Source organism: Austrofundulus limnaeus, unplaced genomic scaffold (assembly GCF_001266775.1).
Source record: "Austrofundulus limnaeus strain Quisiro unplaced genomic scaffold, Austrofundulus_limnaeus-1.0 Scaffold308, whole genome shotgun sequence".
NCBI classification, from domain to species: domain Eukaryota; kingdom Metazoa; phylum Chordata; class Actinopteri; order Cyprinodontiformes; family Rivulidae; genus Austrofundulus; species Austrofundulus limnaeus.
In genome coordinates this window covers 73,604-95,842 of record NW_013952710.1, presented here as the reverse complement: position 1 = coordinate 95,842, position 22,239 = coordinate 73,604, and the positions used below count along the sequence as shown (strand labels likewise).

Genomic DNA, 22,239 nt, shown 5'->3' with positions numbered 1-22,239 from the left:
AGAAATCCCTGAAATAATACTGAGTAAGGTAACTGATGTGTTGCCACTAAGTGCTGCTCTCTGCCTWCATGAACAAAGCTGGACGAATGAGAGGATTAGGTAGAAGATCATTAGGAGATCATTTCAGGGAGAGATGCAAAGATGGAGCAACAGAACAGAAARTTAATGTGATGTGATCACTGGGTTCCTGGCAAAGCAAAGCCGTGTGTGTGTGTTTGTTTCTGGTGACATTTGGGGGCAATTTTAAGACAAAAATCCTACATTTGGGGACAAGAGTTGAGTCCCCATTTGGTTTAAATGCCATTGGTGGGTTGGGGGTTGGGTTTAGGACCAACCCAACCCCCAACCCACCATTTGGTTTAAATGTCATTGGTGGGTTGGGGGTTGGGTTTAGGACCAAGGTGTGAATTGAGTTTAAGTTAGTTTTAGGGTCAGGTAGGTACCTGTGAGGTTAGTCTTAGGGTTTGTGGTCAGGGTTAGGCTGTAGAAATGTAATGGAAGTCAATGGAATGTCCCCAAATGGATAGCTGTGCAAACATGTGTGTGTGTGTGTGTGTTGTGGCTGGCACAGAGCTGAACCTCTTGTGTTATAATAGCCAATCAGGATGTGGATTGAGGTCACCGCGATGATAGCCCAGTTAAAAGGAGGTTCTGTTCTTTCCTTAGAGAAAGACTCTAACAGCAACACTTTTGGAGTCGTTTCAGTAAATGTTGAATTTTCTGTTATAACTCCACATCTACATTAAATGTTCTGTGTGATTTAAAAAAACAGATGAAACAGTCCTTGTTTTATTTATCCTCCCTTCACTCCTCTTCCTGATCCACACGACTGTCCTCACTMAGCCTGCTGACCCCGTTTCCTTCATCTCCCCCTGCCATTTCCTGTCAATGAATTTATAATTCATGTTGACACTTTAGGACAAGATGATMGTTTGATCTGAAAGAACCAAAAGTGAAAGAGCTTTGTAATTTAGTAAAAGTTCATATATGGTTGTTAATTGTGCAAATGTATATGTTAGCAGTTGTCTTACTAAGAGATATTAGTTTTCTGACTGGCATTTTGATATTTTCTAGCTCTGAAATACACATTAAAATGTCTGTGTTAAAGACAGCCCAATTTGTAACCCAGCTCTGAGTCAAATTTGGACTGATCCATCCCTGAATAGTTCTAGTTCAGCAGAATTGGGTTATCAGTATGACCTAGCATACCAGGTTAAGCTTTTACCTCAAAATTTGGTTAAAATTGCTAATTTGTTGAGTTAGACCTACTAATATGTTGAAATAAATTTTACTTTTATATACAGCATTACACCCTGCAGCAGAAGCCCAGTCAGGTTTGATTTGATCCAAATGGTGATAAGGTATGGGCTCATTACTGACTCAACTACTGTGTGAAACTTTTTAGTTCCAATATATGGTCAAACCAACCCAATCAATGAACCAACAGCTCTAAATGTTATAAAATAACCCAGCAGTATTTAGTGTTTAATATTGTCTAAGGAAAGATTAAAACATTTTTTGTTTACTTATCATTTCATTTCAAATAACCTTTATGTAAACAATGAATCCTGATTTTGTTTCTCAATAAAATTAACTCGGCCTTCTCATTATTTAAAGTTATTTTCACAATCTTGTTCTTTTTCCAGATATCACAAGACAACCGTCTTCCGACTCCAGTCCAAGTGAAAGTGGCTCCTCCCCTAATGACAGCGGCTCCAGCCCTTCTCCCAGTACTCCACAGAAGCTTCTCCCATCATCCACTGCTCCGTTCGGACCAAGATTATTTCACGTGAGGCCCAGCTCGTCTGGTCCCCCGAGGCCACAGCCTGAAGGCTCTGATCGTCGCAGCAACACAAGTAGACTGTCAGGAAAACTAGGTGGTCATGGACCATGTGGCCGCCACATCCCTGTTAAGATGGAGAGAATAAAGGTGTGGCCTTTTGTGTGAATGTTCGTACTTTTACAGTAGCTGTGTTTCCATTGACCATGAAAATGCGCAAATTAGAATTTCGAAAATACATTTGCTCAATGGAAACACGTCATTTTTGAAAAAAATACGTTTTTCGACAAAATATTTTTGCGCTAGGATGAGGTGGTTTTTCGGCCGTATCGAATTTGGTGTTTTTCGCAACACTGCAATGGAAACACTTTTTTCACATCATGGTGATCAACAACTGGCTGTTTCTACTGGCGAAAAAGACAGCGACGAAGAAGATAACAGGAAGTAGAAGTAGTAGTAATATCACAGAAGTAGTAAAAGAAATTAGTAAACTCACCGATTTACAATTTCCCAAAAACACAGCATACGTAGCCGCTCCCAAGTAGGGGCTTGTCGCTGGAAAGCCTCGATAAAAGACGCCGACRTCTCCTCTGATGATGAGCGCCAGTGTCGCGGTAGCAATATGCATGTGTTTACATCCGTTGCCGCCGTGTTTGTAATGACTTATCGCGAGAACAAACGTATTCACGCATGACTTTAATAACATTTCTTACTTAACGGAAACACCGCAGCAGTGAAACTGTTTTTTGACATTAACAGAATATCGACAAAGTTTTGCGCACATTTGCAATGGAAACGCAGCTACTGTGACTATGCATTTTAGTGCTGTAATTTAAATTAACGTGTTTGTTTGTTGTGTTATAAATAGGTTCTGACTGGATCTGAGGTGGAGAGTGACTATCAAGAACAACAGACCATTGACACTAGAGTGGTGATGGGTGAAGAGACGCTGCTCAAAACGACAGAAAACCAGAAGGGAAAGCCACTCGCTGAGCCAAGTGCWCGAGCAAATATCCCACTTTTTTCTCATCTTCAGGCACAATCAAAAGAGACCCAGCTGGGATCCGCCAGTGACAAAATCCAATCACAAATCCTTCAGAAACCAGAGAATCCGAACAAAGATCATGCACAGCCTTCTGTCACATGCCCTGTCTCCTCCTCAGAGTCGATCACAACAGGTGACATATTACCAGACATCCAGGAGGACAGGCAGACTCTCGCTCAAGATGAAGTGCCTTTGGTCTCTGTTGTAGCGCTGTCGTCTCCAGTTGCTCTGTCCTTCTCTGAGCCGACCTGTACAGTTGACCCCCTACGAGTTGGTGTCCCTTCGTCTCTTGACCCAGACCTTTATTACACTGCTCCTTCCACCCCAATCAAAGTGACCACCCGCTCTTCGCACCTTAAACATCATTCCTATCCTGGCTCTCCAGCGTTCCCCCTCTCTCCGGGCTCTCCCTCTGACAGTGAGGAACTTTGCTCTCCTTTAACCTCTCCTTCAGGTTCTTACATCACAGCAGAAGGAGGCAGCTGGACATCGTCTTACACATCCTCAGTCTCCCCTTCCACTTCACCAAACCTGCTTCTGGTAGAGGAAACACAAGAGGCCCCCGCTTGCTTTGTGGGCTCCTTGTCCGAGATCGGAGACGAAGTCGGGGAGGAAAGGGGACGATTAAGTTCAGAGCGGGAGGAGGAAAGGCCCGGGGACTTCTGCCAGTACCAAACTGAGGACTGTGGTATGAATTCACAGAGAGGTATAACAGACACAGTGATTCCTGAGGAGGAAGAAGTTCTAAAAGGAGAGAAGATCAGTACTCCCAGAGGAACAAGCTGTCCTTATTGGGTGACTGAAAATGCATCCCCTGGAAGAAGCAGCAGCAGCAGCGATTCTCAGGAAGATGGGAGGGAGTCAGAAAGTTCACTTTGCCCAATAGAAGAAGCCAGTGTAAGGAAATCAGAGTACTCCAGACCCATGCAGATAGACCTGAGACTTCAGCTGGATGCATGTACAAGTGTGATGGATGACCATTATAGACAGATGGATGCTCACACAGACATTCCCTCCACTGCCTTCACTCCTGACACAGAAAGCATGACCATGGCCTCTTCTAGCCTGAGCCCTGACTCACCACTCCTCTCCTTGGATGCTTTCTGTCATGGAGCCTTTGACCGACTTGGTCCAAGCTCCTTCATACTCTCACAGTCGGCATGTGCTGAAGACATACTGGATGAGGAAAGGATGATTCCTGCTTCCCTCATCTCCTTCCCACTTCACACCAACTTGATATTTAAGGCTGACTCAATGGAAATCACGCTCTTCCCCACAGAGGAAGAGAATGAAACCGAAGTAAATGACAGAGGTGAAGGAAAGGATGCATATGCAGATGGAGAGGAAGAGGCAGATGTAGAGGATGGCAATGACGATGAAGAAGAGAATGACCAATACGATTATGAGGGCGGCAATGCTGATGTCTCTCGTGATAGTGATGAAGGTGAGGAAAATGACCAAGAAAACAATGAGCAGGATGAGGCTGGTGAGGATGCTAAAGTAGAAGTGAAAGTAGTAGAAGAAGAAGAGGAGGAAGAAGAGGATGACGATGAGGATGAGAGTGATAGCAAAGCAGAGGAAGATCCTACAGATGAGGACAGCTCAGGGTCTTTTCTTCATTCGCTCTCGGAAACATCCATCAACGAGGGGCTGGATGATTCCTTCTGTTTCCAAGATGACTCTGATGACTCTTTAGACTCTGCTTCCTATAACGGGGAGGAAGACGAGCGCTTGTACAGCACTGAGAGGCACGCACAATCACTAGAACCCATACCAGCTGATGGCCTTGATCCAAGTGAAGTCCAATCCAAAGCTGAAACTAATTCAGATAAAAATGAACCTTTGCCAACACAACCAAGTTTGGATGAGCAAGTGGATCACAAAACTGTTTGTGCTTCTGAAGCCATTGTGGCTGAGAATAAAGGTAATGGCAGAGAGCTTCTAAACCCTGAGGCAGACCTTGAATCTGAAACGGCCAGTGGAGTAAGGGAAATAACAACTTTGCAATCAAGCACAGATAAACCAGCTGTTATCCAAGAACTCTCTCAAACTTTAGAGGTAAATCCTTGTCAACCAGAGTCATGCATTAATTTAAAYGAAAGAGGGGAGGGAAGGAATGTGACGAGTGGTGCTCTTTTTTGCAACCTCCTTGAAGAGCCTAGGGACAATCCTTGTTTTAATCTGCCTTTTCAGGTATCCTCTAATTCTGCTTCTGACTCYAAAAATGTTCCTCCTCCTGTCACTGATGTACAGGAAACGTCAGCACTGTATAGTCCTGTATTGCCAAAACAGTTGGCAGTGGAAAATCCCCAAGTGAAGGATGTCGCTTTGAAACTGCCTTCTGAGTCCACACAGGCAGAGGACCCAACCCAACCYGAGAGAGACTCTTTTAAACTGCTTATCAAGCCTCGCCATAGCAACATTGAAAGCCAAAKGACAGTAGGAGCAAGCCGAGTTGCATTATCAAAGTCTTTCTCTGCTAAATATGATGTACCCACAGGAGGAAAATCCCAGTGTAGATCAGGTATTACCACCGAGTTTGACGTTGAGCTTGATCAGAGTAAAGCGTCAGCTGAATCAGTCAGCAGAGATTGTAGGGTCAGTGATTCTGTTCCACCTCTAGACACTGTCACTCCAACCAATGATTTAAATAAAGGGGTTCTTCTTCTATCCTGTCCCAAAGACCAAAGTCCCAACCCCAGTAATATCCCAGTTTCTGCCACCCCTGAAGTCACTTCAGAACATGCTGACAACTTGGTACTGACTCCTGAACACTGCCCCAGTGACTCTGCCCAGGAGAACTTGAGGGAGAACATGCTGAGCGCTGATGAGGTTGTCCTAGGAGCAGTTGGATCCTCACACTCTCCCCTTGCCATCTCACCCAAAAGAGAAAATTCAGAGACGGACACCAGCCGAGAGATGGGTTATGAGGCTGGGGCGTGGTGTGACACCAGAATGGGGCTGGGCTTTGGCCTAGGATTTGGGACCGTGAGTGAATTTGGTGTCTGGGGAGCAGGAGAATCACTTTCTTTGTCTCTGGGCAGCAGGTATGAATTAGAGGCAGAGAGTCTACTCATGTGTGATACAGAAAGTCAGAGCACAATGAGCAGTCAAGTGTGCGAGAACTACGACAATGTTCTGGGTTCTATTCTAGACGAGGAAGATAACAACAGTCTGAGTGGGAAGAAGGAGCAAATGGCGGAGAAACAGCTGATTGAAGAGGGAGTTTCCGAATCCAACTTGGCTCATTGGAAATCCATTGAGGAGTTCTCAGAAGCATGCTCTGGAGGAGATGGGAGCTCCAGGATCTTAGAAGACAATGTCAGTAATTTCAATCCAGATGATGATAATGAAAACAAAGATGCACAAACGCAAGACCCTTGGAAGATTTCAAGTGAGTCCGCCTTTGTCTCCTTGGAAGAAGGCATGTATGGGAGTCTGAACGCTCTGTCAGGTGAAGTGAGACACCAGAGTCTGAATGTCAGACAATCTGTGTCCAATATCCCACTTGAAGGTTTGCCACTTCAGCTTTCAAACAAGACGTCTGATGAGGAACAAGAAGCACCCCAGGGCCGCATAAACCAAACAGATGTAAAACCGACCGAAATTTTAAAAGAGGTTGTCTGTAGTGTTTCAGCTGGCACTAATATGAACGCTGCTGCAAACGGCAAACCCATTGATTCACCAAGCAAAACTGAGTCAAGATCTGATACAACTCCAGAGCGTCTGTCTGTCTCTCCAGAGAGTAATGCATTTTTGTTGACGCAGGGATCTTTTGGGTCCTTCAGCCCTAAATGTGCATTAGGCATTGTTAGRCCAAAACACATTTGTGAAGACAAGGTAGAAAGTGCTGTCACGGTGAGAGAACAGCTTCCGACTGACAGCCAAAGAGACTGCGGTGTCAGTCTACAACCAGAAAGAATGGTTGGCAAACCAAAGACTAAAGATGCCTTTATTGGACATCAATGTGTTTATAACTCAGGGGATGAAGATGAGGAGGGCAAAAGAAAAGAAAAAACTGACGGAAAAAAAGCTGAATATGAAAATACCTCCTCTTCACCAAATGACTCAGAGCACTTTGCTTGGAACACACCTAAGGGTGGACTTTGCACAGATACACAAGCTGCTTCCACGAAAGAAAGGAGAAGGAAGCAGAATAAACACAGAGCGCCGCAGACAGGAAGTTGTGCTGACTTTAGTCCCGATTCTGTTGATGATCCAAAGAAACCCCACGTTCCCTTAAATCCCATGAAAGACAACTGGTCAAAGGAGACAGCAGACAGTTCTAAAACTAAAGCAGGTCATGATGCAAGTGACAACATTTCATCAGGGTTTCGGCAGAGGAAGTCTGACATGGACAAAGTTGAATCTGGTTCACAGATTGAAGGGTACAGCAGGCCCAGTGATGTCAAAAGTCCAAGATTTTGCAATTCTAACAAAAGTATACCAGACAACCTCAATACAGTGGTGGCAATGAACCCAGATCTGGATCAACAACAAGAACTGCTTGATAACAGACCATTACCTGATACTCAAAAGATAATAACAGACATTAATGACAACAACATCAACACGACTCCACTTCCTTACACCTCCTCAACCTGTTCCTCAGCACCTTTTGCTTCAGGAGAGCCACCGGATGGTCTATCCACACCCATTCAAGAATCCCAACCCGTCCTCTCGGCTCAAGAACAATCTTCACCACCCACGCATCAAACCACCCCTGCCCTTTACTCCACTTCCACAGCGACACAGCCGTCCCCTGAGTCTGGATTTCCCCGAAACAACCTCCAAGATTTTACTGACGTCTTTTCAACTACAAGCATCACTTCACCTTCACTGTCCACTGCCATGCCTTTGATTCTGTCCCAAGCTACCCAGGAGACAGGAACTCTGGACGTAGTATGTGTTCCTGAGTCTCCTTCTCATTCATATTCTTCACAATCTCAGACCAGTGTCAGCATGCAGTCCCATAAACAAAGCAAGCAAGGTCAGGCTGGGGTCAGCAAAGACCGGTGCAGAGGTGAGTAAAAATGAAAAACTTGTTAAAACAAAATAACAGTATAAAGTAATTCCTTATTTGTTTAGTTATCGCTCGTTTTCATCTGTGAAAACAGAAGAAAAACATTAGTTTGATCTGTTGGTTGAGCTGTACACATATTTAAATGTTATTTTAATATAAAAAATATTGTGATTTTTGTAGTATTAAAATGACTAGTTTCATGTACTCTAAAGGTACTTTTGTGGCTGAAGAGGAGACGGACAGTAAGGATGATGGTGGAAAGCACCAACAGGGTCACAGATCCCGGAGCAGGGGAGCTGCCGGACCATTGCAGAAGGAGTCCTCTTCAGCCAATCACCAAGAAATCCAGCCCTACTCCACCCAACAACTGACTGACAGACAGTCAGGCTGTCCAATCAGCCGCAACATTTTGGAGGAGACTGACCTGTCTGGTAAAAACAACTGTAAGTTGTTGTTTATTATGTCTTGTGTCACAGAGAAATCCCCTAAATTTTGTTAGCTCTTTTTTGTACGGTCCACTAGTCTTTCTGTTCACCATTTAATTGCTGTTTCATCGACGTGTGTTTGAGTAGAAAGCAATGATAGGTGGTACAAAAAAATAAAACAAAATGAGAAACTTWGACTTTTTTTGTTGCTACTTGTTTTTTTTGTGTTAAATTACATAATAAAGAATTGTAAAGTTACTTTTCAGCAGCAGATTTGGTAACTGACACTGATTAGTTGTGTTTTTTAAGTTGATAAGACTCACTCTTTATTAGCATAACATCAGCCATGACACCATGTGGTTATGGGTTTATAATGGTAAAAAGAAACGTTGCACTTTTATTGAGTGTATTCTGGAATAATTACTTGTGCAGGTTCCATGTTGGCGTCCTACAATGAGTCTGAAAGTGAAGGATCAGTACCAGACCTCGAGGAGCTGGAGCCACTGCGTCCCTTAGAACCACAGGTGAGTCTGTTTGTAACCGATTGACAAAGACCCCATTGCTCTGCTGGGTCTCTGCAGTTCTGACAAGTTTTATAACTGCAATAAAACGTCAGAATGGACTTGTTTTTTGGGGGGGTTTTAGCAAAAAAAAAAAAAAAACTGTATTGTTTACATTTTGTATTCTCACTTTGGAATGAGACACTTAGGGAAGCGGAAACTGGAAAAACGTGTTAATGTTTATGCTTTTTGGGGTACATATATTTGGTTTTTTACCTCACTTTGGACTAAAATTGAAAAGTCACGAGTGGCTATCTCTGCTACAACATGTCTTTCTTTTTTGTGGTTAACACTCTTGTATGTGATAGCTGATGAAGAAAACATTTGGATTTTACAGTATAAACCAAATCAGGTCTTTAATGGTAACACACCTTAATTTTTATTGAAAGGCCTGTTTGCTTTTTAAAAGTCCACTTTTTATAAGGTTACTGATTGAAAATGATGGCATAAGTTCTGTTATAGTGTTTGGCAGCCTGATTTTACTATAAATGGTCATAGTGATTTTTTTCATGCTCTACTTCCATGAAACTGTCAGTCATCAAAGTCATAAGAACTTAAGACATTGTTTTGATTATAATTTAACTATAGGTACTAATTATGTCAGATTTTAGTTGTTTTTACTTAGATAAAACACCATATTAGTACAAAGTATTCCTTCCTATTAGTATTCTGTACTGAGCTTAAGTTGTACTTTCAGATGACTTTTCATAAATTAGAAAACTAATAAAAAAACGAAACGTTACAGACTATAAAGTTAATGAATTGTCTTCTAGTCCATCTCCTCTGCAGATGAAGGGCTGAACAGACCCAAACAGAGCCGCAGTGAGAAGAAGGCCCGCAAGGTCTGATTGATTCTTTTATTTGAATATATTAATATATAATCAGTAAACATTGTATCAAGACGTCAGAGTTTAATCCCTGATTGTCTGTCCATAGGCCATGTCTAAACTGGGTCTGAAGCCGGTCCACGGTGTGACCAGAATCACCATCAGGAAGTCCAAAAGTATCTTATTTGTCATCAGCAGACCGGATGTATTCAAAAGCCCCATGTCAGACATTTATATTGTGTTTGGTGAGGCAAAGGTACATCAGCTTTACTTTTCTAAATCATTTAAGCTCCTCTATGTTTGATATTGTCTCCTGATAATCCTCTCTAATTTCATTATTTGTCATCAGATTGAGGACTTGTCTCAGCAAGCTCACAAAGCAGCTGCAGAGAAATTTAAGGTGCCTGTGTCCTCCTCTCCGTTAGCCCCATCGGCCCCACCCAGTCTCACCATCAAGGAGGAGAGCGAAGAGGAAGACGAGGAGGTACGAAACGACCGCGACTTGAAACCTCGTCATCGGACACTGTTTGGCTCACATATTCAAATTCAAAGATACTTTATTGATCCCAGAGGGAAATTAGGTAATATCCCTTTTCTTTCTGCGTATCAGGTGGATGATGGGGGTCTGGAGCAGAGAGACATCGAGCTGGTGATGGCTCAGGCCAACGTGTCCCGAGCCAAGGCTGTCCGCGCGCTGAAACACAACAAGAACGACATTGTGAATGCTATCATGGTGAGGACGACAAGGGGACACGGGGGAGGGCAAAACAAAACGATGAGCCATAGGGAGGGAAGGGACGAGAACGAGCAAAGGAGAGAAATGACAGGAACTTTTCTGTTCTCCACTCCTGGTGTCCTGCAGTGTCATGCTTTGTCCACAAGATGGCAGCAAAAAACTAAAAAATGTCCTGATGCTTTGACTTAGACTGTAGAATCATATCAGTAACCAATATGTCTTTCTCTTTTCGTGTAGGAGCTGACCATGTGAGTGAGGACCGAGGACAGTCTGAACCCTGACTCCCTCCTTCCAGCCTTTCTAAAGCCTAAACTCTGTGTATTCTTCTGTATCGCTGCTGCTGTAAGTTGCATCCCCAAATATCTGCTAAATAAAGTCTGTTCCAGCGTGACCGAACCATGAGATTGATTTCACTGAAAGGACTCAGCAAAGACACATAATCTGCAGAGAACCACCAAAAAGAGAGGTGACGTGGTTTTGTTTTTGCCCATAGCTAGGTGTGTATTTTTGTGTCTGTCTGTTAGCAAAATATATCATGAACCACTTGATGAATTTTATTGAAACTTTCAGGAAATAATTATTGGATATACATCTATAACTGATTAGTTTTTGGAGCAAATACTATTCAAGATGGTCACTAGAGCTGTTTATATTTAGAAAACACAAAAACGGCTTTGTGATAAAAAAAAACATACTCTGTACATCCTATATGAAATCATTAGATGTACGTCTACAGTTGGTTCAGTGGCGGATCTAGGATTTTTTTGAGTNTAAAACGTCAGAATGGACTTGTTTTTTGGGGGGGGTTTAAAAAAAAAAAAAAAAAAAAAAAGAAAAGAATGGACTTGTTTTAATAACTGTTTTTGAGGTGTTGATGAGACACTTAGGGAAGCGGAAACTGGAAAAACGTGTTAATGTTTATGCTTTTTGGGGTACATATATTTGGTTTTTTACCTCACTTTGGACTAAAATTGAAAAGTCACGAGTGGCTATCTCTGCTACAACATGTCTTTCTTTTTTGTGGTTAACACTCTTGTATGTGATAGCTGATGAAGAAAAACATTTGGATTTTACAGTATAAACCAAATCAGGTCTTTAATGGTAACACACCTTAATTTTTATTGAAAGGCCTGTTTGCTTTTTAAAAGTCCACTTTTTATAAGGTTACTGATTGAAAATGATGGCATAAGTTCTGTTATAGTGTTTGGCAGCCTGATTTTACTATAAATGGTCATAGTGATTTTTTTCATGCTCTACTTCCATGAAACTGTCAGTCATCAAAGTCATAAGAACTTAAGACATTGTTTTGATTATAATTTAACTATAGGTACTAATTACGTGTCAGATTTTAGTTGTTTTTACTTAGATAAAACACCATATTAGTACAAAGTATTCCTTCCTATTAGTATTCTGTACTGAGCTTAAGTTGTACTTTCAGATGACTTTTCATAAATTAGAAAACTAATAAAAAAACGAAACGTTACAGACTATAAAGTTAATGAATTGTCTTCTAGTCCATCTCCTCTGCAGATGAAGGGCTGAACAGACCCAAACAGAGCCGCAGTGAGAAGAAGGCCCGCAAGGTCTGAYTRMTKMTTWTATWTKAATATATTMAWATAWAAKMAKYAAACATTGTWTCAAGACGTCAGAGTTTAATCCCTGATTGTCTGTCCATAGGCCATGTCTAAACTGGGTCTGAAGCCGGTCCACGGTGTGACCAGAATCACCATCAGGAAGTCCAAAAGTATCTTATTTGTCATCAGCAGACCGGATGTATTCAAAAGCCCCATGTCAGACATTTATATTGTGTTTGGTGAGGCAAAGGTACATCAGCTTTACTTTTCTAAATCATTTAAGCTCCTCTATGTTTGATATTGTCTCCTGATAATCCTCTCTAATTTCATTATTTGTCATCAGATTGAGGACTTGTCTCAGCAAGCTCACAAAGCAGCTGCAGAGAAATTTAAGGTGCCTGTGTCCTCCTCTCCGTTAGCCCCRTCGGCCCCACCCAGTCTCACCATCAAGGAGGAGAGCGAAGAGGAAGACGAGGAGGTACGAAACGACCGCGACTTGAAACCTCGTCATCGGACACTGTTTGGCTCACATATTCAAATTCAAAGATACTTTATTGATCCCAGAGGGAAATTAGGTAATATCCCTTTTCTTTCTGCGTATCAGGTGGATGATGGGGGTCTGGAGCAGAGAGACATCGAGCTGGTGATGGCTCAGGCCAACGTGTCCCGAGCCAAGGCTGTCCGCGCGCTGAAACACAACAAGAACGACATTGTGAATGCTATCATGGTGAGGACGACAAGGGGACACGGGGGAGGGCAAAACAAAAYGATGAGCCATAGGGAGGGAAGGGACGAGAACGAGCAAAGGAGAGAAATGACAGGAACTTTTCTGTTCTCCACTCCTGGTGTCCTGCAGTGTCATGCTTTGTCCACAAGATGGCAGCAAAAAACTAAAAAATGTCCTGATGCTTTGACTTAGACTGCTGAATCATATCAGTATCCAATATGTCTTTCTCTTTTCGTGTAGGAGCTGACCATGTGAGTGAGGACCGAGGACAGTCTGAACCCTGACTCCCTCCTTCCAGCCTTTCTAAAGCCTAAACTCTGTGTATTCTTCTGTATCGCTGCTGCTGTAAGTTGCATCCCCAAATATCTGCTAAATAAAGTCTGTTCCAGCGTGACCGAACCATGAGATTGATTTCACTGAAAGGACTCAGCAAAGACACATAATCTGCAGAGAACCACCAAAAAGAGAGGTGACGTGGTTTTGTTTTTGCCCATAGCTAGGTGTGTATTTTTGTGTCTGTCTGTTAGCAAAATATATCATGAACCACTTGATGAATTTTATTGAAACTTTCAGGAAATAATTATTGGATATACATCTATAACTGATTAGTTTTTGGAGCAAATACTATTCAAGATGGTCACTAGAGCTGTTTATATTTAGAAAACACAAAAACGGCTTTGTGATAAAAAAAAACATACTCTGTACATCCTATATGAAATCATTAGATGTACGTCTACAGTTGGTTCAGTGGCGGATCTAGGATTTTTTTGAGTTAGGGGCCATCAAGGGGCCACAATATTCATAGAGGGGCCAAATATTTGTTCAACATCCTTACACATAAATCCWAAATTTTGGTAAGGTGTATAAATTTAACCTGTCACATATGATCCAACAACTGTAACGTAATGTAATGTTCTCAAAAAAGCTTTAATTCTYCATATCAGTGTTACAAACTGTATATGGAAAAAATATTCTCAAAGCATGAGAAAATGAAGCCATTATTTGCTCGTTGATATTTTTTGCAAAATTGTTCAAGTCTTTTGAAGAARATAAGAAGAAAAGAGAGAAGACTTCGGTGAGATTGATTCATGCTGAACTTTACGGTTTGACTCATTAGCACCTCTAGTGTTTGGGCATGGAACTGCACCCACCATYGTTGCTCTCAGGCAATGGGCAGATGAGTGACAGGACAGGGGCACTTCAGGGGGCCAATCAGATTTCAGCAGAGGCCAATGCTCCAGTGGCCCCACCCYTAGAACCGCMCCTGAGTTGGTTAACTTTTGGAATCAGTTCAATTCAAGATGACCATCACAGCTAATCAACATTAACCCAAACAAACAGCTATAGCTCAGTTTCATGTATATYGGGGTAAAATATTTATACTAYGWTWGCTGAGAGTCATTTACAACACATCCTCTGTTTATTTTACTTTTTCAGTATAAGCTAATATTCTTGTTCAGAGACCATTAAGCCAATTTTTTCTTCACAAAAACAAAGCTATTTCTCATCTCCGCCAAAAACTTACGGAAAAAATGTATTTGGTGAAAGAACAGCAAATTTAATATTTATTGAATCAGACAATGTTCTGTTTATATATACACACAGTTTATAGCTGATAGTTGGGAGTAATAAAAACAGCTGCATTCTAGAATCACTATTATTTGAGAGTTTWAATGTTTTGGGAATGAAAACGTCGGCGCGTTTTTCTGCTTGTTTTTCTGTTTGCCTCACCAAAGAAAAAACAACAACAACCGTTTCTGACAATTTCCCAACTTTATTGCACGAAACTGATCAGAGTGTGAGACACGGCGTGGGAATGCTCAGTCTGCTTCCACAACATTCCAAGCAAGGCCGGTCATCTGCTTYGAGTTACAGCAACGTCTGCGACTTAAAGGGATAGTTCAGACCTTTTACAGCGGGGCTCTGTGGAAAAGTTGTGAGCAATCAGCATCTAACCTGTTGTAGATAAACTTCTTGAACGAGCTCCATTCGAAGAAATAGAGCTTAGTTCTGAACAAACCAACGAGCTAACAGCTTTAGTGCTCAACTATCCACAACAGGTAAGATGTTGATTGTTTACAACCTTCTTACAGTAAAAGAGGTTAACTATCCTATTTTAGGCATTTCTTTGTCTGAATTAGCTCACACTTTACAGAAAACAATGCTTTACTGTTAAAAAAAAGACATTAATGAAGAAAAGACTTCCAGAGGCAACRTATTACATAATTAGAGCTTCAATAAGTTTGTGTTAGTTGCATCTTTTAGAAAACAAACACAACTGCAGAATGGCTTCCTATCCAGCCAGATGAGCTGCAGTCCAACGATTCTCCACAGCAGTGCAGTCGGACAGCTTCTCTTCTTCAATACGGAAAAACTGAGTCAAGTCGAGCAGCTCGACGACTCTTCAGGAGCTGGTTTTAGGCGGGAGGACGTTGTTTTCAAAGTGTCCCTTGTTAGTGATGTTCCCTGCWGGGAAATATCTGGCCACCACAAAGGAAGAGCCATCTGAGGCGGAGGCCTTCCCAACACCCAGCTTTTTGCTGCTTTTCCACACCATGGCTGTGAAATGTCCTGGGAAACAAAGACATCAAAAGTAGAAATAAATTAGGAAGAGAGAAAAAAGGGTGCAACGATACATAAAATTCACGATTCGGTTCGATACAAAAAAGATAAATGTCCATGCCCTTTCTAACTTTTAATTTATTTTAATTAATTATAAACATTTGTTTAACCTCAAAAGTCCAGTTTTTAAATTAAATGTTGCTGAAACAGCAAGTTTCTCAGTGGATCTGCACTCGAAAATGCAGCCTAGGTGGAGTAGTCGAACACAGATCCACTGATCCTTCAACACAGAGCATCTTCAGAAGACAAGTTGATAAAATTAATTTAAAAAATCTGTATTGTTCGATACATAGTGTGTGTTGAACCTAAAGCACTGTATTAAACTGTTTGATACGGGAACATGTATTGTTGCACCCCTAATATTTATAAGAGGATGAGTGGGTTAAACTCTTTTTCAACATGTCTGCAGATGAGGACTCGGGCTCTTACATTCATCTAAACATTTACAAAACGGAGGAATTTTTATTCTAAACTCTTCTCCATGCCTGTTCAGTTCAACTTCTTTATTGCCTGCCTCCTAAAAGCAAAAGCGGATAGTAATGTTTCCACCTGCGTCTAAGTTTCTGCATGTGTTCATTTGTTTGAAACGTTTGCAAATCATCTCATGAAACACTGAATGACTCAAAGCTTGCAGGAAATAATCATTGGATTTGACTTGACAAATGATTAAGAACAGGAATCAGTTTAATTTAAGATGAGCCAATTTTAGAAAACACAAAAATACAATTAATTTTACAGATAGAAAATAAAATTTGGTTTGGTTGTAGTACTACTCATTTTGCAGAATCTTTGCTTAAAACTAGCAATAATGGATGTGGCCAGTCCTGTTTGTCTGTTAGCAAAATATCTCATGAACCATTTGATGGATAATACAGTTTTTCTCAATTGTTTACACATATTTTCTGAAATCATGCTTTGTGCTCTCAAAACTGCACACAAATCTAAAACTCACACACACACAATGGGCAGAACAATCAATTCTGCAAAATGAAACTTTACGTTCCAATGTGTTTTCTTCTCAAAATGTTTTCAGATTACACACAAAGCCCATCAGATGAACACACATACAGTAGATAAGAACCAGTTGAACACTGATGTAAACAATGTAAACTCCATGACTTCTCCWTTCATCATAAAGACTCAGGCCCTTTTTTTAAATATTGTTTTTTTTATCCTCAGAACACACAAAAACATGGTGAAAAATATATTTTACTGTGTTTTTCCCACAAAAGAAAAAAATGTACACAGTGTACCAACACAAAGTTGCACATACAGTGGTCTCCATACAAAACAGCAGCATACCGTTACAGTAAGTAAACAAAAACAATGCTAAGACAACATGGTCAACCAAAGTAGCTTTAATCTCAGAGATTATTTATTTATTTACCATTATTTAACGAGGCAAATCCCACTGAGACTGTGTTTGTCTAAGGGTGTAWTCAGACCAGGAAAGTCCTTTRGTCCAATTGTTTGGTCCGGACCAAAAATGGACTTTTTTTTTCGTTTGGTGCGGTTTGCATTCACATTGTGCGTTTTTGCAAATGAACTGTAACTTGTAAACAAAGCCACGAGTGTGACGATCATTGCTCCCATTGGACAAAAAAAGGAAGGGGGCGGGACTGAACCACAGATCCAGAAGAAAACAAGGAAGTCCTGCATGCTGCAGTTCTGATGCGCACATTTTTGCTGATTGTACAACTTCAATAGCATTTAAAATGTCAGAAGCAGCTAATTTAATGGTGGTTCCGTGTTGATRTTCTAATTTTGGAGCGGCGTCAGTAAATGTGTCCCACAACCCAAAGGAGACGAGGTGCTCTGCGTGTTMTGACCCRCAACATGCCGGCAGTAGAGCTGCTAACAGGAGACGACGAAACAGGTATGTTTTCAGTTTATTTAGCTCAGCAACGGTGGCCTGTGAAGTCCAAAAAGGTGCATGTTTAATGCAGTTGGTTCGGTTAGAGTCCGGTCTGTATTCACACCAGAAGCAAACTGAAGCGAACCGCACCAGAGTTCGTTTGGAAGCGGACTGAGACCACCTCAAAAAACAGGTCTCGGTCCGGTTGTTTGATCCGCACCAGAGTTCACATGCGTGTATTCACACCTGCACAAAAAGTCCGGACCAACGCTGGAAACGAACTCTGGTTCGTTTAAAGCGGACCAAATTATCAGGTCTGAATACGACCTAAGTGATGAGTCTGTGTGCATAGTGGGAACATTAACTTTAGAATTTTGAATGTCAACATGTTCTTTGTGAAAACGAGGTTTTCGTCATGAAAAACACGCCATGATGCAGAGAACTGTGTAGTGTTTTGAATATTTAGAACTGAAATGTGAGTTGTGGTCATTTTGTCTCAAGTACCATGAAATGTGTCTAAAACAATCAAGGAAAAACTAATGAAATTTTCAGAACATCCGGTAAATCGTTCATCTACAATTGGATTCAGCTGAGTTCAAGATGGCCACCCCCAGCTAATTAACCTTAGCAAACACAAAAGTAGTCAGAACTCAGTCAGTTCACCAGATATTGAGCTAAAAGTGTGTGTGGTGGTAGCTGAGAGTTTCATACTCGTGTATGATGTCTGAGAATTTGATAGTATATGTGAGCGCAAGAATGAATGATGGCCTACACGGCCTCTCATATCTCATGTGATGCTATTTTCCAGGTTTGACCAGAACAGCTACAACTCTGTCATGTCTTTAATTTTCTATCAGGAAATGAATCAGTGAGTCACCATCTGCTTCCTGTGTAAATGAAGTCCTGCTACCAACTCACAGCCTCTGATGTGTCAGGTTTACAGGAATCCACCGGGGTTATCCAAAGTAGACCGATATGTCCCCCCCCCTCCCCCCACCTCAGACGATCAGCAACTCGTGCAGCCGCACGCTGATGTCAGCCCAAGAATAACAGCAAACTTCCCAGATGCCCACATGCAAAGTGACACGCAGAGAGTGAAAGTGACACAGAGCCAACGGAAAACGACAGAACGAAGCCGAGCGAGTGACGGATAAACTGCGACGGACGGAGAAAACGAGACAAAACACGAGGCGGCAAATTCACAAGTGATTCTCACCAGTGCCAGAGGAGAATCCGGGGCGGCTGAAGTTGTAGTTTTTCACTTCGTCGTACCAACGATCTGCCACGTCCTTTCCTGCGAGAGCAGCAGACCATTATGTGTCATCAGTTTGAGCAAATCCATCACATGCCAGATGTTTAAATGTTGGAGCGATGACAGCAGACAGGTTCCCTCTGAGCACAGGATGTTTATGTTGCTTACAGTTTGTCACAGAATATTAAACCGTTTCATCAATATTTAGACTTAGTTGGGATATTTGTGCAGTGAGTCATGGTAACTGAAGTGGAGGGAAAATATACTCCAGCTGCTCGGCCGCAGAGACCCACAATCAGCTGAAAGAATCTGCTGTAGACCTGACAGACAGGACTAATGTGTCTGCAGAAGAATATATAGTTAGTTTTTTATTAATTTTGCTTCTTTTAACCAAAAGAAAATCCTCTCTGCTGCAGATAAAGCATCACAGAATTACTTCCAAAGTTTAAACATGTGTGCCGTGTCACTAAAGTGGTTTATAAACTGATGTTTTTAGACTTTGGGCGAACCTGATTGGTCATAGGAGGCCCATGCCAGGTTTTCTCCACAGCTCCCCCTGCTGGACTCTTCGCTGTGTTTCAGGATCCGTGTGCTCGCCAGACTTTCAGCATAACTGAGGAAGGAACAAGTCAGGTTTGCTCAGTGCTGGTTTAGTTCTGCACTTTACATAAAAAACAGGTAAATGAACATCAGTTGATATATGTATTTATACTTCTCATCCGACCACAATCAAATTCTCTCTATCTGGGAGGTGCCTTGTTTTTTTCCTGAATGATGACAAGCCGAAGTGAAATACTTTTTGCATTTTTGTAAGGAGTGGAAAGTACAGATAGTTTTATAAAAACATATGGTAAAAAGTTTGTTTATTACTCCACTAAAGTATAAATAACCAAAAGTGTTTGTCCTTCATTACTCAACAGATGCATCCTGAATCCTAACAGGTTTATCATTAAACATTAATGATTGTATGAATGCAGCTCTTTGCATCATGTGAGCTGTTAAGAGTCTTTGAAGGGAACAAAGTTCAAACTTGATGCCAAACTCACTAAAACACAGTGATCTTAACATTAGAAAAGAAAAAAATTAATGATTTTATGCTCTTTTTAAAAAAATGTTGAAATGTCTAATTTGATGTTAAACCAATAAAAATACTTGCTTTATTGTTTTAGCTAAAATGACAAGAAATTCAGCTGAGATTTTTCATTTGTCTCATTTTAGCTGAACACCAAGTTAGCCCTCGTGATTTAAAAACATTTGAACTTTTTCAGTGATTTTTATTGTATAATTACCGAAGAGACACAATGATTAAAAAAAATTGCTGTTGGATTTAAAACTGCTAATGTAAAGTTTTTCTGAATCAAGAAAAGGTGGTTCATTTTAGCTGAATTCACTCTGCGATTAACCAAAAAATAATAAAATGATTATCCTCTTCCATAGATGGGATGTGACAGCAGTTTTCCCTTCCCATGCTTTACGGCACACCAGTAATTGGTACCTGTAGTCATTCCGGAGTCTCCCTGCTGTTCTGTTTTAAGTGCAGAAGACGCTCATTAAGTTTAACTGGCAGAGAAAGAAATTAATGTTCATTATGTTTACGCTCAAAAGGATCCCCTACGTTCCCTCAGCTTTTATTAACAAATAAAGTGAAATCCTAAATCATACAGGTTCTCTACTGTGAAGGTTGCTGCCATCACTACGCAGACTCTGAGAAAACTTTACATCCTCTGGTTGATAAGTTGTGTAATCTGTTGCCCCAACAGAAAAAAGTCACTTCAATTAAAAAAGGGTAATTATGTTAACGCAAGYTGATGTAAATGAAAATCTTAATCTAGAGGGGAGGAAGGGGAGCGTGGGGCAGGGGGTCTATTAATTAATTAGCTTAGCCCCTCTAGCTAGACATTGTTTTATGCATAATCTGTCAATTTAGCAAAATACTTCAGAAACTACTGAATATATTACAATAAAACGTTTACACTTGGTTACTYTCTGGCAATCTGATTCAAGATGGCCACCGCGTCTAATTAACAAACAAAACCTGGTATAMCTCCATTAATTTTACAGATATTGAGCTAAAATAAATTTAAAAAATATTATTTTAAAGCTGGGAGTCACCCCTAACTCTGAGCACCGATACACTCTGTGAACTCTGTTTACAAATTTAGCATGCAAGACAGAGAACAAGCTTCACGTCGTTTGGTGCTGAACAATAATCTTATAAATATTCACTAAAAGCACGTTCAAGTGACTTCCCATGGTCGGAGCGAGCAGCCATCTTGTGCAGGGCGAGGACCGTGCATCCTGCAGGAAAAGACTCGATTCTGTCTGAGTTTGTGGAAGGAGAAATGTGACTTCTGCTGAAATAAAATTGGTGGGTTTTTGATTCCTTCTCTGGAAACTATTTATGCTAAAAACACTCTCCAGAGCTCTGCGAACATTGTGTTTCTAAAAGGCAGAAGCTAACCAAAATAATCATTTTTAGTGGTCAGTAATAATACATTCTAATCCATTTTGGTTAAAATTGCAATTGGAAATTGTGACGTCACATATTGATCAGAAGCTGCTGCTGACTGATCCATGATGYGATGTAAATGTAACATTTTCTACATATAGGTCAAATTAATCACTGCAATAAAATAACTTTGTTTTTGTCACTTTTACAGTGGATTGCATCAACTCTGTTACATACAGAAGGGAAAGTTCACCAAAGTGAAACATAAATCTGTGGATCTGTGTTTGATTACTCTGCCTGGCTTTCTCAAGGACCAGGATGTGACACAAAAATCTGAATTATGGAACTGAAAGTGAATTTTAATAACCTAAAATACAGTTTCAAAGCAAATTAATTCAAATTCAAATCATTAAATTCAGTTTCAATTTAGTAAAATTCATTTTCAAACCAATGCATTCAGTTTCAAATTATGCACATTCAGATTAAATTTGAGCAATTCAACTTCAATTCCTGCTGGCACAAGATTTATCCCATATCAGGTCAATCTTCTGAAGCGTGCCTGATGCTTCTATYATATCTCAGGTGCTGACTGTGCTGTTCTCATGTTGGAAAGTGAATCAATGGGAAACAACAAAGTAAGCCTGTTCTACAGCTCCCATATTGCAACATTTTCCAACATATGACTAAAGCACAAGAAAACTCTTAATCCTGCTTTTAGTGCACCACCCCAGGGCTCCACCTTTCTTTCTTTAAACTGAAGGCGCCCCTGACTTAACCTCTTAGAAAGAAAATGACTCTGATTGTTGAATTTGGTTTAAAATTCATGCAAATCTGTCCCAAAAMAGTTTTGTTTTTAACCACTTAAACAGCCGTGTAACTCTCAAACATTTACATAAACAGGGTTTGCACAATCTAAAAAATTAATATCTTTAATTATCAGCTGGTGWTTTCAAAACTACTTTCGCTTTGCTTTAAGTGTTCCAGACAACAACTGTAAATATCTTTAGATTAAAGCCACATGTTTGTGAGTTAAATAGTTGTATCCATCCTTCCYAACACTAATTAGGTTTACAGAAGACTTAGAAGAACGAGTTAACTTCTCTAAATATTGTTTGGTGTTAACGATGTGGAAGGTTCGACTGAAACGTGGATTAATTTCACTTAATCTGTTTAATGCACCAGCAGAATTATCAATCTAAGCTGTAATCAGAGCCCGGATATGTAACGTGTTGTGGTTATTGTATTCGACAGGCTCAGCTGGAGTTGTCACAGTTATCCACTGATTCATGGAGTCCCTGCTCATTAGGGTTATAATTTGATCTGCGTGTGTGTGTGTGTGTGTGTGTGTGTGTGTGTGTGTGTGT

The 22,239-nt window shown here is 40.8% G+C and overlaps 3 protein-coding genes across 3 annotated transcripts in view; 2 read left to right on the top strand and 1 right to left on the bottom strand.

The window, feature by feature from the left end:
- Positions 1 to 6,672: 6,672 nt before the first annotated feature.
- LOC106527100 (NAC-alpha domain-containing protein 1) lies at positions 6,673 to 10,792 on the top strand (the record flags this gene model as incomplete). Its single annotated transcript, XM_014021866.1, is given in 8 exon segments — positions 6,673 to 7,848; positions 8,061 to 8,291; positions 8,706 to 8,797; positions 9,607 to 9,675; positions 9,770 to 9,916; positions 10,010 to 10,144; positions 10,271 to 10,393; positions 10,634 to 10,792. Coding segments are annotated over 8 exon segments (1,988 nt in total), but the record flags the coding sequence as incomplete, so codon positions are not given.
- A 1,008-nt stretch (positions 10,793 to 11,800) lies between these two features.
- LOC106527101 (nascent polypeptide-associated complex subunit alpha) lies at positions 11,801 to 13,096 on the top strand. Its single transcript, XM_014021867.1, has 5 exons — positions 11,801 to 11,979; positions 12,074 to 12,220; positions 12,314 to 12,448; positions 12,575 to 12,697; positions 12,938 to 13,096. The coding sequence occupies exons 2-5, from the start codon at positions 12,077 to 12,079 to the stop codon at positions 12,950 to 12,952; spliced, it is 417 nt and encodes a 138-aa protein (XP_013877321.1). The 5' UTR covers positions 11,801 to 11,979; positions 12,074 to 12,076; the 3' UTR covers positions 12,953 to 13,096.
- A 1,355-nt stretch (positions 13,097 to 14,451) lies between these two features.
- The window catches only part of glipr2l (GLI pathogenesis-related 2, like), a gene marked incomplete at its 5' end in the record, with an annotated part of 10,303 nt that continues 2,515 nt past the window's right edge, over positions 14,452 to 22,239 (bottom strand). Inside the window, 3 exon segments of the mRNA XM_014021864.1 lie at positions 14,452 to 15,268; positions 18,391 to 18,468; positions 18,936 to 19,039. Coding sequence (XP_013877318.1) covers positions 15,102 to 15,268; positions 18,391 to 18,468; positions 18,936 to 19,039 — 349 coding nt within the window.